The sequence below is a fragment of the Bidens hawaiensis genome, unplaced genomic scaffold (assembly GCF_021521415.1).
Source record: "Bidens hawaiensis isolate Kalapana, Puna unplaced genomic scaffold, B.hawaiensis_p1.1 tig00035842_1, whole genome shotgun sequence".
Taxonomy (NCBI): Eukaryota; Viridiplantae; Streptophyta; class Magnoliopsida; order Asterales; family Asteraceae; genus Bidens; species Bidens hawaiensis.
The window spans coordinates 5,448-22,057 of NW_027496221.1; the positions used below are offsets into that span (position 1 = coordinate 5,448).

General features: G+C 34.5%; 1 protein-coding gene and 1 long non-coding RNA gene across 2 annotated transcripts; both read right to left on the bottom strand.

Annotated features, from left to right (window-relative positions):
* Positions 1-368: 368 nt before the first annotated feature.
* On the bottom strand, positions 369-1,326 carry LOC143587713 (uncharacterized). Its single transcript, XR_013144952.1, has 3 exons — positions 1,253-1,326; positions 892-946; positions 369-398 (listed from the first exon to the last, which is right to left on the bottom strand). It is a non-coding gene; the product is annotated as an uncharacterized LOC143587713 (long non-coding RNA).
* Positions 1,327-5,459: 4,133 nt separating this feature from the next.
* LOC143587712 (uncharacterized) lies at positions 5,460-11,841 on the bottom strand. The gene is made up of 9 exons (XM_077068921.1): positions 11,781-11,841; positions 11,437-11,697; positions 11,130-11,354; positions 9,594-9,856; positions 7,989-8,203; positions 6,973-7,098; positions 6,701-6,874; positions 6,490-6,627; positions 5,460-5,900 (listed from the first exon to the last, which is right to left on the bottom strand). The coding sequence occupies exons 2-9, from the start codon at positions 11,613-11,615 to the stop codon at positions 5,571-5,573; spliced, it is 1,650 nt and encodes a 549-aa protein (XP_076925036.1). The 5' UTR covers positions 11,616-11,697; positions 11,781-11,841; the 3' UTR covers positions 5,460-5,570.
* Between the last annotated feature and the right edge of the window lie 4,769 nt (positions 11,842-16,610).

Below are 16,610 nucleotides of genomic sequence, written 5' to 3' on the forward strand. Positions count from 1 at the left end.
GTTGTTAGTTGGAAAAGATTACCAAACTCTTGCCATAATACAAAGTCAGTCACAAACTTACTTACACTTAATTGGTTTCATCTATTACTAATGAAACTAAGCAAACTAAACCTATAAAAGTATATTCTTCATATCAAGAAGTCAATGCAAGTCGTCTAAAATAGCCAACAAAAACATTTGGTATAATTTTGTTTTCGAATTAAGAATCAAACATTTGGTTTACAGTAGAGTAGCTTCAACAAAACCCCAACCATCATCAACATCTGGTCCAACCCAGAATCCAGATATCACTCTAGGGGTACAAAATACTTGATAATTATGAAAAACAGCAGCAACAGTAGTATTGTGATGCAGCTTCGTCAAAAGCATGTGCGATTTGAGAGCCAGAAAACATATTCCTTGAAATTATAATTATAATTGTAAGTAAAATGAAACAGACGTTGTTCATACAGTCATAAAGAAAACAGAATCCAATATATAACATATATATATATATATAGGATTGATTTCTTTTGAGAACCACTTTGAGTTTTAAGAACTCGAAAGAACTCAACGTAATAAAATTTTTTTTTCGAATTTTTTTTACACATGTGTAATACGTAAGTGTAAGTGATGTACAAAAAATTACGGAATTTTTTTACACACCGAATCGACTTTTTACACATGTGTAACTAACGTTTAAACTTGTGTAATTATCAAAAATACTTACTCTCTCCTGCTTCATTTTTTAATTAAATTTAATCTAAGTCACATATTTTATATCATTTAATTAAATGTGTGGTTCAAAATTGAGTTCTTAAAGTTCTTAAAACTCACCGTGGTTCTCAAAATAACCCTCCCATATATATATATGTGTGTGTGTGTGTGTGTGTGTGTGTGTGAGTGACATACCATTTAAGAAGGTTGATGAACTAAAAAGCAGCCTGCGATTTTCTGTTTTTTTGTGCTTGTATATCCTTTGAACAAATTAAAAGAAAATCAAAATCCAAACATATATAATGCTAATGTAAGTAAAGTGGTAACATAAATAAGCATTCCAGGAAATGAAAAGGCAGATCAAATCCCTAATATTCTTGATTTTGTTAAAAGCAAATAATCCATAGGATTAAAAAGTCCAGCACAATAATAATTAATAATAATAAAACTGAAATTAACATTCAATCAAACTATTTTGTAGTAGGTAAAACTTATAGTTATCCTAAAAACTTGCTGAAAGAAGAAGATTCAAGAGGATGAGGATAAGCAGACCGACCTGAATTATTAGGGGTTTAGATGAAGTCAAAGTGAAGGAGACCAAACATGCCATTGAAAGAAACAAGCTTAAAATCTCCTCATATTTTCATTACTAGTATCAAACAAGATTTTGACCCTAACGAACCCAGCTTGTGTTAGTCGGCCCAAAAACCAACTAAAAAACGGGTTTTGTTAGTCGACCCAAGACCTCTTTTCTTCCTGCCGGTTTCAAGTCACACCGCCACGTGGGATATTCTAAAACATCATCACATATTTGCTATTGCAATTGCGGTTACAGCCCCGGCTCCGGTTCAGGTTCAATATCATGACTCCGACACAGATAATTCCAATATGACAGATCAGTTTTCATATTTTATGAATTTAGTATTTAATTTATGTCTTATGTATTTTTTATTAATGATATATTTTTTATTAATGAATTTTAAGCCTTGAAAATAATTTTATTTTAGCTTTAATTAACTATTTTATATTATGTTTTTTAATCTGTAAATAATTTACTTTCAAGGAAAAATAAAAAATATAAAACGGCTGAAAGATGAACTGGGATGAATGAAGTGCAATTTCACGGTTGAAAAATAGCTAGAGATGCAATAACGTGTCACTTACGTGAAGTAAAGATAACGTGAAAAATGGTTATGATAGAAACCGTCTTTAAATTCTCTTTAACAAACCACATTTATTTTCACATATCATCAATCATAGACCTTATAGGACTTCATCCATCTTTAAATTCTATTAGAAAATCACATTTAACCGTGATTTAGACAAAACCGCTAGCCACAGTTTAAAAAAGACAAACCACACCTACCAGTTTCTACGATTTTATGATTTAACAGTGTAAGTTTTTTTAATAGTTTAGCAATTTCAGATTAAAAAAAAGTAGAGTTTAAAATAGCTTATGCGGTGCGCGCATATAATGCATATATGTGTGAACCCTCGGGTCGGCATGTTCAAAACGGTTTGGGACTAGGAACTGGAACCGGTTCCTAACCGGTTCCTATATTCAAAACCCCCTTTTAAACCGGTTCCAGGCTCGAACCGGTTAGGGAACCGAACCGGTTCTCCCACCCTCGGACCCCTAACCTATCTAACCGGTTCTTACCGGTTCCTAACCCGGTTCCTGTACCGCAACCGGTTCCAACCGGTTACAGTGTAAAAAAATTTTTTTTTTTTCGTTTTTCGTTTGCGATTTGGATTCTAAACTACGATTCGTATTTGTATAACATGAAAAATAAAAAAAACAATTAACATAAAAATAAACAATTAACTGATGAGGAATACTCATCAGTGGGAACATTAAACTTATAAATATAAAGTTGTGACATATTATTTCTAGAAAAGCCTTCTTGTTCGTCGTAATTATTGAGCGGCGACTTCTTCCTCGGAATTACTTGTAGAAATGCCTTCTTGTTCGTCGTGCACTCGAACATCAAGTGGTGTTTCATCTTCGAGAGTGGTTACGTGTTGAATACGATCGATTGAGTCCAAGTGATCCTTTAAGCAAATGCACATCTCCACCGACTCTGAATTTAGTCTTGTTCTTCTCACCGATATTACCCTGCCACTAAGAGAAAAAGCGGATTCCGAAGCTACCGTAGAAGCTTGGACGGTTAGTAAATCACGGGCCATGGTGGCAAGAATCGGAAACTCGGTTTTCTTTACCTTCCACCAAGCCAAAACATCAAAAGTGCCATATTCCTCTTCGGATAAACCGGTAGAGTAATCATTTGCACTATACCTTCCTAGTTCGCTTGAAGGGGTGTTACCCCTTTGTCTTTTAGCCGTTACGTTGCGAACGGTGTTCATAAGGCTAATCATGGGATCTCGTACTCTAGTAGCACTTGAACTTGATGAAGACCCCCCCGGCATAGGCATGTGTATGTTTGACCCATATTTATTTAAATAAAAGTCATACATAAATTTAAAATTCAAGTTAAAATCATTTTTTGCCTCTGTTGAAAAGTTTTGGGTCAACTTCATGCATATCTAAGGCTGAAAAAATTTCGTCTATCACACATTCAACCCCCGTAACATTTAACATTGGGTTTAAAGCGGCGGCGCAAGTAAAAACCGGTGGCAATTCAAGAAAGTATTTTTTTAATTTAAACTTCATTGGTAATATGATGTTTGAAAACATTGGACTTTTATTTTCAAATTCTTTAAGATTGTTAACGATTAAAAATAACTCCGAAAGAACCAAGGGACTTGTCGGATAATACGTTCCCGATAGTTTCGTAGTTGATGTTTTAAAAACTTCAAGAAAAGTCGATAAGTCATTGATAATTTCCCATTTCTCATTTGAAAAGGGGATTGCCAAATCATTCTCGGCAAGACTAGAATGAAACATTTGTAAAGTTTCTCTTTGTTTCAAAGCACTTTGAAACATTATGCAAGTGGAATTCCATCGATGAGGTACATCCCAGTTAGCTCCCAAAGCTTTTCTTCCCGTATCTTTACAAAATTTTCTATATTCCATTTGTCTTTTTTTTCTTTTCTTAAAAACTTCATGTATCATTAGTCTAAAATCGTTTATAACCGATGTAACCTCATCCGAAGCAAGTCCGTCTTGCACGATTAAATTAATGATATGTGCAACACACCTTGAGTGAAAAAATACACCATTGCAAATCGGCGTATATTTTAATTTTAATTTATCAACCGCCGATGTATTATTCGACGCGTTATCAAATGCCATTGAAAATATTTTATTTTTTAGTTTATAAGTTTTTATAACATAATCTAAAATTTCAAACAAATTATCTCCCGTATGTGGATACTCAAAGAGTTCAAAAGCAATGGTGCGTTTCATCATTTCCCACAATGACGGGTCTACCCAATGAGCGGTGACACAAAGATAAGATTCAGGTAGACCATGTGGAGCCGACCAAACATTACTAGTTAAGTTTATTCCCGTATTTATATTTTCAAAATATGCAATTAGTACCTCTTTGGCCTTCTTCCACAATTTTAAACAATAACGTTTAAGAGTATGACGACTTACGTGAGTGTATTGTGGTTGAAGCGTATCTCGAATCATGGCGGTTAAGCGAGGGTTGTCGAAGTGGCTAAACGGCAAAGCTTCTTGAATCACAAACTTCGCCATACGATCTTGAACTCGATCAATTTGGTATGTAAATATTCAGCCTTCACTATCCATTTGCGTTTGTTGCGAATCGACGTTCTTTTTCAACGCCTTGCAATACGGTTTTTCGATGTGTTTCTTCAAATTTGAATTCGAAAGTGAGTTTAAATAAATCCCACAAAACTTGCACCGAGCCTTCAATGAATGGTCACTCAATTCAACCAAATCCCAATTGCACCAAATCTCTTGATTACGATTATGAGGTACAATACGAACGAAACTTGGTTCGGCGTTGGAACCTTGACCAACCGATGATTGTGAGGCAGCCATAACAACAAATATGAATATAGAAGAGAAAACAAGAGATTAGAGAACTCAAAACGTTGTAATAGCGTTTTTTTTTGTATTTTTTGCGTTCGGGTTTGCGTTTTGAGTGTTGTGATGAACCCATGACACCAAATACCTATTTATACTAGTAGTTGGGTGCTTGAGGGAGCCAAAAAACGGCTATTTTTGACCCCAACGGTCAAAAAACGGCCAAAAAACGATTTCCAACGGCTATATTCGATCCAACGGCTAGAACCGGTTAGGAACCGGTTCCGGTTCGGTTCCAGAACCGGTTCCGGTTCGGTTCCGGTTCCTACCCACCCCCACTCAGAAATGCAAGAACCGGTCACGGATCATCGGGTTGAATCAGATAGGGTCCGGTTCCTACAAAAAACGGGTAGGAACCGGTTCGGATCCACCGGTTCGGTTCCAGGAACCGGTTTCGTTGAACATCTCTACCCTCGGGTGGGCAAAAGTGAAATTGCACTAATTTTGACGTTATTTTAGGCATCATGTGGTTACGTTGATAGCCGAAAGACAAGGGTACATGCACCAATCGGCGGTGTCCCGATGGTTGAGTGTTATGTGCCTTATGTCCAAGGCTTGATGCAAAACTATTATCGAGCCGGGGGTCTCATCGGAAGCAGCCTCTTTATTTCTAAAGGGTAGAGGTAAGGCTGTCTTCATCTTAACCTCCTCAGACCCTGCCATAGCTTTGCTATTAGTGGGATATACTGAGTACGATGATAATGATCATATTTTAATAACTGATAAGAATTGTTCATGAAAAGACAAATGTTAAACGGCCGTCAACCATAAAGCAAACATTAAATCGATGGCAAAAACACATGTACAACCTATCTTTGACATTCATTTCTATTAGTATCGAACACTCATAACAGCGTATTTAAGTCGTGTCTACTGTGAGTATCCTCTTATCAGATGCCTCTCCCGCAACAACTTTCCCACCATACTTCTTGGTCTTGCTACTGCTACTGCTATTACTACTACTACCACTGCTATTTTTCACAACCGCTCGTTGCAATATATGAACAGGGATCCCACCCATATCAAAGTCCTCTTTCAAAGATCTTGTTAAGAACCTCAAGTCTGTGTCTGAAAGTCTCGTCTTTCCACTAACAAATGCAACAAAAGTGGGCGGTCGGGCTTTCACTTGAGTAAAATACTTCACTTTAGGCTGTGCTGCTAGGTCCTTCCAAGAATGCCTGCTCATTACCTGAAACAATGTTTTGACAAGTCAACTCAGACCCTTTCTTTCAACCCTTTTATTTATATAAAAGATTATCAATTTTGGTGGTGTTTTACTCATAATGAGCCAAATGGGTATTTATATTCTTACAGTCCTATATCATCTTATATAAAAAACTATATTATTAGCATTACTACCCTTACAAACTTTTAAACTTTCCCAGCTTTGACGAATTTACACTTAATGACCATTCTATCCCTTTCCATTATATTTGTCTAAACCCTACTATTTTGATAAACGACAACAAGCAAATGGTCATTTATTAAATTTGTTTATAATGAATCGGGTGCATTTGATATTATAACTACTTCGTAGGGGCATATATGATATTTTTAGTTTTGCATCATATATATGATATTCTCCAAGTATGTATAGGTGTAAATTAAATTGCCCACAACTATTATTAAAGTTTTGTATTTAGACTAATCTGCTAGGATATCAGTATACTGGAATTGGCAGACCGGACAAAAAACGAAAAAAATTAAAATAATAATAATAATAATAATAATAGTAATAATAATAATAATAATAATAATAGGTGTGAACAGTAACTAACCTTGCGTAGCCAACGGTTAAGGCGAGCAGTTGATAACCTCAAACACCACTTTTGGTATGTCTCAATGACGTTCTGCATTACAGCTATTCTACCTTTCCCTTCTAGTGCTGAAACAAACACAACCGGTATCCCTGTCACCTGTCAACAACAATGCATGTTTGTTAACCTAGTTTACACCATGAAAGAAAGATAACATGCACTACAAGCAAACCTGAGGAATGATCATTTGAATTTCTTCAGGAACAGCTTTAACAACCCTATCATGTAACTTTTCTTCTAAAAGATCCATTTTATTCACAATCACAACCAAGCCCCGTCCCTCTTCTATTGCTCGCCTTGCTATCACTACCTCATCATGTGTCAAACTTTTTCTAGCTTTTGAAACCTAGTTTTCACCCATAAAAGCGCATTAGAGATATCAGCACTTTCATATAGTTAATGTCTTATCCATAGAAAGTAGACAAATAGCATGTTTTGACCAACCTCGTGACCATCAAGGACTAAAGCAACAACGTGAGCCCTCATCAGGTTTTTTCTAGATTGTACAATGCTCAAAGATGATGCACCTTTTTCTGACTTTGTTCTTTGCATCCAACCTGCTGTGTCCACCTAAAAATCAACCAAATTTTGGATTATATAAAAAAAAAAAATGGTATAAATAAACCAACATAATTTATGGTTTTTTTTTCTTGCAAAAGTCCATTAACAACTTTTTACACATTAAAGTCCCTCTACATATTAAACTTGAACAAAACTGTTAGCTTTTATTAACTTTTTAATGCTACGTGAGGAAAGAATTGAGATGTGTTGATGTTATAAGTTGGAGAAGTGGTTAGGATTCATTGTGCGTTTTTTCTTGATTTTCATTTCAATAAAGTCCCTCTACATATTAAACTTGAACAAAACTGTTAGCTTTTATTAACTTTTTAATGCTACGTGAGGAAAGAATTGAGATGTGTTGATGTTATAAGTTGGAGATGTGGTTAGGATTCATTGTTCGTTTTTTCTTGATTTTCATTTCAATAAGTTGATAATAAAAGATAATAATCTTTCAAAAACAATATCATAATAATACATCTGCGTGGATGCGTAACTATAAATAAAATAAAAAACTAAAAGAATATAAAATGATGTGTAAAAATAAAAACTGTTAGTTGTAAGCAAATGATTTTTATTGTTATTATAATGTATAATGTGTCAAACAATGTTTTCATGATTACATCAAATCAAAATTAAAAGATACTTGTTCTTCAAAATTAACATGTTAAGGGACTTTTATGATAAAAAAAAAGATAGATAAAAAAAAACAAAAAATAAAAACACAGAAAGCATGTTGATTTTTATGTGAAAAATAATCTTAAAGAGACTTTTTTGAGTGAAAACAGAAAGTATTTTGGTTTTTAGTATTTGCCTTTATATAAGTAACGAATAGAATAAAGCAAAACTAATCAATGATTAAGATAATATGATGACTTTTCAAATTTAGAAATTTGAATTACCATGTATATCGTTCTTTTTTCAAATTCAAACTCAACTCTAACCGAATCTCTTGTTAAGCCCGCCTCTGGGCCCACCAAAACACGATTTTCCTGCAGAATCGCATTCAACAAGGTTGACTTTCCTATATTGGGTCGGCCCACAAATGCTAACTGGAGTGGTAGCTTTGACTCTTCTTCCACACAAGACTCACATTCATCATTAGTTTCATCAGCAGCTTCGAAGATGCAAAATAGCAACAAATAATTAAAATAAGTAAAAACTATTAGGCTTGTAAACGAACCACATGTTCAGTGAACTGTACGTGAGCTGTTCCGGTGGGAATTTCTTTTATGTTTGTTCAACTAATAAACAAACAAAGATGAATGGAAGTTTTTATTCATTAATTTAAACGAACGAACATGAACACATGTCTTATTTATGTTCGTGAACCTTCATTTATTTTGTATTTTTTTTAACAATGTTACCCCTACTCTACTTTACACCAATAATTCTAAACTACTCCCTTACCCAGGTTGAACTTGAGACCTCCCCTCTAAGAGGCATCTGCCTCAACCAAGTGATCTAGCAAGTTCGTTTGTTTATGTTCGTAAAGATATTAATTAATATTTATAGGCCCGTTACAATTTTGTATAGTTTTATTAACTTTTTAGGTCTAACACAATGTTCACATTTACTTTTAATTAATTTTATCTCACTTATTTTTGTTTATCTATGTTGAGTATAATCTTTTACTTACATTCGTGAACCATTCATTTATATCATGAACATAAAACGAACACGTTCATTTTCTTAGCGAACGACAAAAAAATGCTCATTTAAATGTTTGTGCTCGATCGTTTGTTCCTTTAGAGTTAAACGAACACGAACACTTTCATTTTCTTAACAAACAAACCTAAACAAATGTACATTTAATTGTTATTGTTCAATCATGAACATAAACAAAAACAAACACGAAAATGTTCATTTTCTTAACAAACGAACACGAAGAGAAAAACCATGTTTATTCTTTTGTTCGTGTTTGTTTGGTTAGAGCCAAGCGAACATAAACAGACACGGACACGTGCATTTTCTTAACAAACGAACATGAATAGAAAAACCATTTTCATTTAAGTGTTGCTGTTCAACTGTTTGTTCGGTTAGAGTTAAACGAATGGACATTTTCTTAACAAACGAGCACAAACAAAAAAAATCATTTTCATTTAACTGTCCGTGTTCTATCTTTTGTTCACTGAGAGTTAAATGAACAAACATAAACGAGCACGAGCACATTCATTTTCTTAACGAACAAACACAAAAAAAACATATTCATATAATTGTTCGTGTTTAATCATTTGTTCGGTTAGAGTTAAATGCAGAAACAGGTTCAAATTTTTAACGAACAAGCAGAAACAAGAAAACCATATTCATTTAATTGTTGTGTTTTTACGTCTGTTCGTTTAGAGTAAAACAAAGGAACATGAACATGCTCCGTTTGTGTTCGTTCGGTTCGTTTACACACCTAAAAAAATATCAACAAAATAAGAGTAGAAGTGAAACATTCCAAAGTTAAGGGACCTAAATATTATTGACCTAAGTTAAGGACAAAAAGGAAAAAATAATCTTACCATCTACACTATGAACTAGCATATGTTGATCAAGCAATGGTCTAAGAACATCATACAAATCATTCATCCCTAAACCAGTTTCAGCAGAGACAGCAACGGGATCACCAAACCCTAATGTATGGGCCTCACTAGCAGCCGAAATAACCGACCCGAAACCGTCATCAAGTGATTCAGCTTTATTCATTACCATAATAATCATGAGTCCCGGAGCATGTTTTCTTAGCCACTTTCCAACATCCAAATCCATGGGTTGCAACCCATCTCTACATCACACAAACAAACTATTATTAGTAATTACAAATACCAAACTAATATTTTGCATAAAGCAATGTAAAAGATTGTATGATTAGAATTCATTTTAGGTGAATTTCAACCTAAACCCTTCAATCCTTTGTGTTTCCTTTTTTGGTCATCATCCTTTACATGTATGATCAACAAATTATTACTTTGCACGCAGCGTCAATTTACACTCGATAACCAAAGAGAATTTTTAAAACATGTAGATTTCTCGGTTATAACAATGTTAAGATTTATTGTTGTTATTCCGTTTGTCTTTACAGAAACACATTAACTGAGATTTCCACTTGTGAGCTGTTATTTTGCTTGACTGAACCATAAAAGCATTTCCATTTTCCACTTATTTTATATGTGATTTATATACATGTCGTACACACCTGTCAATGTACGGTATGCACCCATGTCTTTTTTTTTTAATTTTATATTGAAGAAAGATCATAAAGAATAGAACAAAAAACTAGAGATGTCAAGGTAGGTGTATCAGAGGGTTCACTAGCTAGTAAAAACATGAAAACTTTGGTACACATTGGGTAAGGTTGAGCCGCAAACCAAAAAAACATGTAACCATGTGCATCACTTGAAAGTGGTGCTTGCTACAACATCTAAACATCAAAGGTAAATCAAAACGCTAGACATGCTTAGCAAATAGTAAATAGGGGTGTGAATTTCTGCAAAACGAGTCATGTTCCGGTCAACCCAGCGGGTTGGCCCGTGTAACCCCCTTTTTTAATGCTTTTTATGTAATAATTTAAATTGGTTGGGTATCTTATGCCAAAATTTAAAACTAAAACGAAAATTGACATAAGATTTCATAGTTAACAATTTTAAATGTAATAGATTTGTATTTTTCTTTTTTTTTCTGATAATAATGTATATAAAAAGTATTAATATGTGATAACAATAAAAACTAAAAAAAAAACTTTCGGGTCAATATGCATGTCATGTTCGGGTTCACGTGTCTAAGACAATCTTTGGGTATGGGTCATGTCCGGGTTTGTGTCAAATTTCAGAGTTTGTGTTGGGTTGGACCCGCCAACACGATCCTGCTAACGCCCTTAGACTTGTAATAGCAATTAGCATGAAATGCAGTCAATATAAAAAGCCTTAGTATCACATGAAGATAAAACAAAAAGGATTCAAAACATTTAGCAAATTCACATAGATTTATTTTGTTCTTATGCCAAAAACTAGTGCTTGTGAACAAAAACCAACTTCAAAACCTAATGAAGATAAACTAACCTTGCATCAACAAGAAAGAGTGCAAAATTACACATTCTCAAAACATTTGCTGTCATTTCTGCAGTCCTACCAAGAACTGAACCAGATGAAGCCTCGGCCTCTAAGCCGGCTGAATCCAAAACCTTAAACCGTAAATCACCCAATTTGGCAATCCCTTCGCGTATGTCACGAGTCACATGATCATTAGGAGTGTTGTACACAAGTGCCTCTCGTCTTCTTATTAAACTAAAATATCATGTTCATAACAGCCAAATGTGAATGCATAAACAAGTATAACCTTTATGACACATATATTAGAATAGCTAACCGATTAAACAATGCAGATTTGCCAACATTTGGGCGACCAATGAGAAGTACAGTTGAAAGCAATTGTGCATCTACTTTGCTAAACTCAACAGGTTTTCCACTTTCAAATTTGCTGATATCAGTACCAACATCTATGGTACTATTGCTGACATCATCTTGAGCTGGAGCTATGAGAACCATCTTCTATACTCGAATGTAGAATGATGAGAGTGTGAAACTATGTTGAAAAGATTGGAACCTAACATTGTTGTTTTAATGCCACCTGGAAGTAAGCATTAGACAAAGACAAGCACGTTAAGATCACCTTTCTCTGGTTTGAAGACACTAAAATTTCATAAGAGTTACCTTTGTTGAACTGTATACCAATAGAACTTTTACTTTTAATGCAGTCACAGATCAAATTCTTGTGTAGGAATATAGTAGCGTGAGCATGGCGGCGTGAAAGAGCATGAAGCAATGCAAGAGACATGGAATAATTTATTGTTACTAATGATTGTTGCTTGTAAGTGACCTATGTATTGGTTGCAAAACGTATTCTACTCTGTGCCTGAAGACAATAAGAAAGAAGATAAATCAAACACTGTGAAGCATCCAGCCTAACTAATTATGAAGCAAAGCTAAGAAAAATTAGACGTGAGGAAGCATTCACTCTAACTAAAATAAAACAAGGAGAATATTATTAAATTTTGTTAACATTCTGATGTATTTATTTCTAGTAGACTGGCAAACGCGGTCGGTTCGGTTCACGTGTTAGAACATGACGGTTCAGAAAAGGGTTATTTTGGTTCGGGTCAAGAGGGGTTGGGGTCGGAACGGATTTCTAGTCGGGCCAATTCAGCTTTGCTTCTGGTTTCTGGTGCCTATTAAACGCATTTCAGTTACGCGCACAGCGTAGGTTGAGCGTTCTTAATGCAAGTTACACGCATTCCAGTGCCGGTTACGCGTACCGAGGATGGTTAGACGTGTTTAAATGCAATTTTGGCAGCCTAATTTCTAGCATCCATAGTAGAAAGAAAGGTATTTTGCAAATCATGCCCTACAAATCACTCACGGGCATAAAGTCGAACACCTGGTGTGCTTTCAATAAAAGGATAAATAGAACACAGTATTTAAATGAACACCTTAACCTGATTGAGCAGCAGTGTTCAAAACAAATTGAACAATGATAGCCGAGCAAGGATTGGTTACCGGAGGGCTAATAGTAAATTACAGGATGAATCTTGAGATGATTTCAATTCAAACACAGTTTGAATAGTTAACGACATGAAGCGGCGGTGAAGATGTACCCGACTGTAGTAGAGATCGGCGGCGATTTATGAGCCTGGTGTAACTGTAAGTGGTGGATGGGTTCACTATTTTCATATTACTAAATTTAATATAGGACCACACATAAAAATTTTGCGGTTGGTTCGACGTTTCAGGTTGATAGAAATACGATACAGTAATAATAATAAAAGATAAAGATCATCGTTATTATAACTTTAAAGCAGGTTGATTAGGACAATCCATTAGTGTCTACACAATCAAAAGATGATAAAGAAAATAAAGTAACCTGAGGGCCACCAAGTCCTTCATTTTAACGGTCTGCAAAAATCCCTTTAAATATCATATGAAGAATCTGCATATTATACATCAAGAAAATAACACAAAGGCTCATTCCATTTGAGCAATGAACCTCCTGTTCATATAACAAGAGGTTTGAAACTAGATCAACAGATGCATTGGATACCATTACATCACATCACATATAATTGGGAGCACAAACAATCAACTTGGAGCCCCTAGTCACAATCAAATCCAAATCTCTTACTTTACAATTCAAACCCATTATAATAATAATAATAATAATAATAATAATAATAATAATAATAATATAAATATCAAGACAAAAATATCTACTTTAAACCTCTAATCAAACAGAAAAACAAAATGATCATTTTGGTGCAAACTGCTTATTTAGACTAAACATGTGCGAGGCAGTTGCCTCTTCTGTGAGAGTGAGCGACAGTGGGAGGATATTATTATAAAATTAAGCGTTTGAAATTGAATCAAGTGTAAACTACAAAGAAAAAAAAGCCTAAAATGAATGACTGTATAATTACCTTACCTGTGGCGGCTGATGGAAGAAAAGAGGTGTGTGAACCCTAGTTAGAGCATTCTTATCCCACCACCTATCTTAGACCAAAAATTACACTAAAACTCACTGTATTTTCTCTCTCCATTTCAATTAAATAATATTTTTTATACCTTTTATCATTACCTTTTCTCTTTCCTTCACTCACAACCACTTTCAAAATATATTAAAAAATTATAGGAGATGAATAGTAACTTTTCAAATATACAGAAAAATCACTACTTTCTCTAAAATATAAAAACTCTTCACTCACAACACACTAAATCACTCACTAAATTATAAAAACACCCATCACATAAAAAGAGGGGTGGGATGAGAATGCTCTTATAGTTAATTAATTGGTGTATAATTCTTACTTGTATAATTCATAATAATAATAATAATAATAATAATTAGCATTTAGGTCTCCGCGCTTCGCGACGGGACCGTTAAATCAAACAAAAAAAAATTAAGTAAAAACGTTAAACCACAAACTCGCTGCAAATGATGCGAAGTCAGTCTGTATCAAGTTACAACATAAAAAACAAAAGAAATAAATTCGTCAATGTCAAAATACAACAAATTATCATATGTAGAACCAACAAAACGGGCGTTTTACAGCTGTGAACCAACACAAATTCCGCCAGTATCAGCGCTACCAACACAAATTCGCAAACATAAATTAGTAGGCCAACAAAAATATTTTAAAGTCGAGGTATCAAACGTTGAAACGCGGATATAAAACCATGTGACGATGGGATATTTTTAAATCATGTAAAAAGTTTTGATCATTATAAAGACGAACTATAAAATATGTAAAATAAAGTTTAAGAAAATCGTTTAATCGACACGTAAAACAAATAAAACCAATACTTGTTCAAGTTTAGTGTTAATAGTATTTTTTGTTAAATATTTTAGTTAGTTGAAACAAAAATAAAATAAAGGAATAAAAACCCTTATTTTTATTTATGAATTATGGCTAGTGATTTAGTATAAAATATTAAAATATTGAATAATAAATTGAATAGTAACTTAGCGAGGATGATTGAATCCTATTTTTAATAATAGTAATAATAATAATAATAATAATAATAATAAAGGAGAAATACAACAGAAAACCACCCACACAACAACCAAAAGAGTCTCGACCTTGGGTAAGGTAATCTTAATATTACACTACAAGCACTTGTTTATTTTATATAGACCGAATTATATAAATTGTCCTTTATTTTTAACCCAAATTTAACTCGTGGTCCTTTATCTTATAAATTGGTGTTTATCCTTAACTTGTCAGAATCCTACAGCGTTTGTCCTTTAAGCCTAACCCCGTTAAAATTTTTCGTTAAGTTGTGTCATGTGCCGCTCACGTGGGGGTATAACCGTAACTTCATACCCCCTTCACATTTCCTCCCAATATAAACCCAATCCAACCCTCGATCGTTCCCAATTCCACGGTGTTTGTCCTTCTTCTTTGATAAGTTAGGTTTTTGCCACGAAATTGAAGATCATCAACTTGATTTGGGTTGGTTCATACGAGAAACAATCGAGGATGTAGACCTCGACAAAGTATATGGTAATGTTTCATATCCAAATCTGATTTGTAACATGTTAGGCTAGGCTTAATGGTTTATACTTAATCTATTGGGCTTGGGTTTGGTTATAATGTAATACCAAAAACACATATTTTCGGTGGGCTTTTGTGTGGGCTTGGGCTATAGGTGTTTTGGTGCTATATATACATTGTAACTAGGTCTTTAGGTTGGCGATCATTAATGAAGTGTATGGTGTGTTAGTAGGCTACGAGGTTATCATTCCTATCATCTTGTAATCATTTGTTAAGGGCTTAAGCACCCGGTGTTAATATAACGTGTGTTTTGTAGTCCATCGTGTGTTGATTTGTGCTTATTCTTATTTGTCTTAAATCAATTCATTGTTAGTTTCCGCCTAACAATGAGTTTATTGATATCACATTGAAAGATCCTTGATTTGGGATTTACAATTAGTATCAGATCCTATAAACCTATTCTAGGCTCAATGTTGGTGATATCAAGGATTCAAGATTGTCTTTTTGGTTGATATTCATTAGGTAATTTTCTGGAAATCAAGATCTCTGGTGTTCCTGGTGTTCTTCGGGAAAGTTTAACAAGACCAGATCTTTTTCAAAACTTGGCAGATCTTTAAATCCCTGATTTCTCAAGATAATATTTTTTACCAAGTTTACCAAGTCTAAGATACATCGTTCTCGGCAACATTTGATCGTTCTCGGAAACTACTGATCGTTCTCGGTCAACAAGTCAAGGCTCTCGGGTTCTTTCTGGTGATTTCGGCTCAAAACAAGGTTTCTCGGGACTATTTGTGTGTTCTCGGCTAGTGTGTTTTCTGCTCAAGTGTTCTCGGCTCACATACGGGGTTCTTGGGATTAATCTAGTGTTTTCGGCTCTTGGGTTCTCGAGTTTTCAGTTAGTTTTGGGCCTAGATATATTGGGCCATTGCTGATTGGACTTGAAATTTATATTGGACCATTGGACTGTTATTTGGATTTTTTTAATTAAAACGGACCAGTTAAGTAACACATCATCAAATGCTGCATTGCATCACGAGTTGGGTCCATTATGGGAACTGCTACTTGTAGGTTCCCAGCCAGATCTACATGGAAATATCTCGTTCTACGTAGGTGCGGAATCCCTACGTAAGACGATACGAGCGTAGAATCGATATACGTTAAACACAAGCAAACACACGTTACAATAAACAAAGAACACGTTGTATTGCAACTAATAACACGTGATATGTCAATCACCGATTACACATACTAAACAAACTCGTTACAAACCTAGCCGCAGCTAAACATATATATCATACGACAACTTCGCATAACATGTTAGGCGAAGTTGTCAGTAACTTCGCTTAAACCACAAGTTCGCCTATGATGAGCGAACTTGTGAAACACATTAATCAACTCATAACAAAACCAACTAACACTATTACCGACACTCGATACTGAACTACTGACATCATGTACCAACAGACTCCCCCTTGGCAGTAGCTTCATATCTCTATCT

Coding starts and splice junctions, on each gene's coding strand:
- LOC143587712 (XM_077068921.1), bottom strand. CDS start 11,615: ATGGTTCTCATAGCTCCAGCTCAAGATGATGTCAGCAATAGTACCATA. Junction 9,857..11,129: donor CTCTTTCTTGTTGATGCAAG/GTTAGTTTATCT, acceptor TGTGTGATGTAG/AGATGGGTTGCAACCCATGG. Junction 6,875..6,972: donor TAGTCCTTGATGGTCACGAG/GTTGGTCAAAAC, acceptor GGTGAAAACTAG/GTTTCAAAAGCTAGAAAAAG.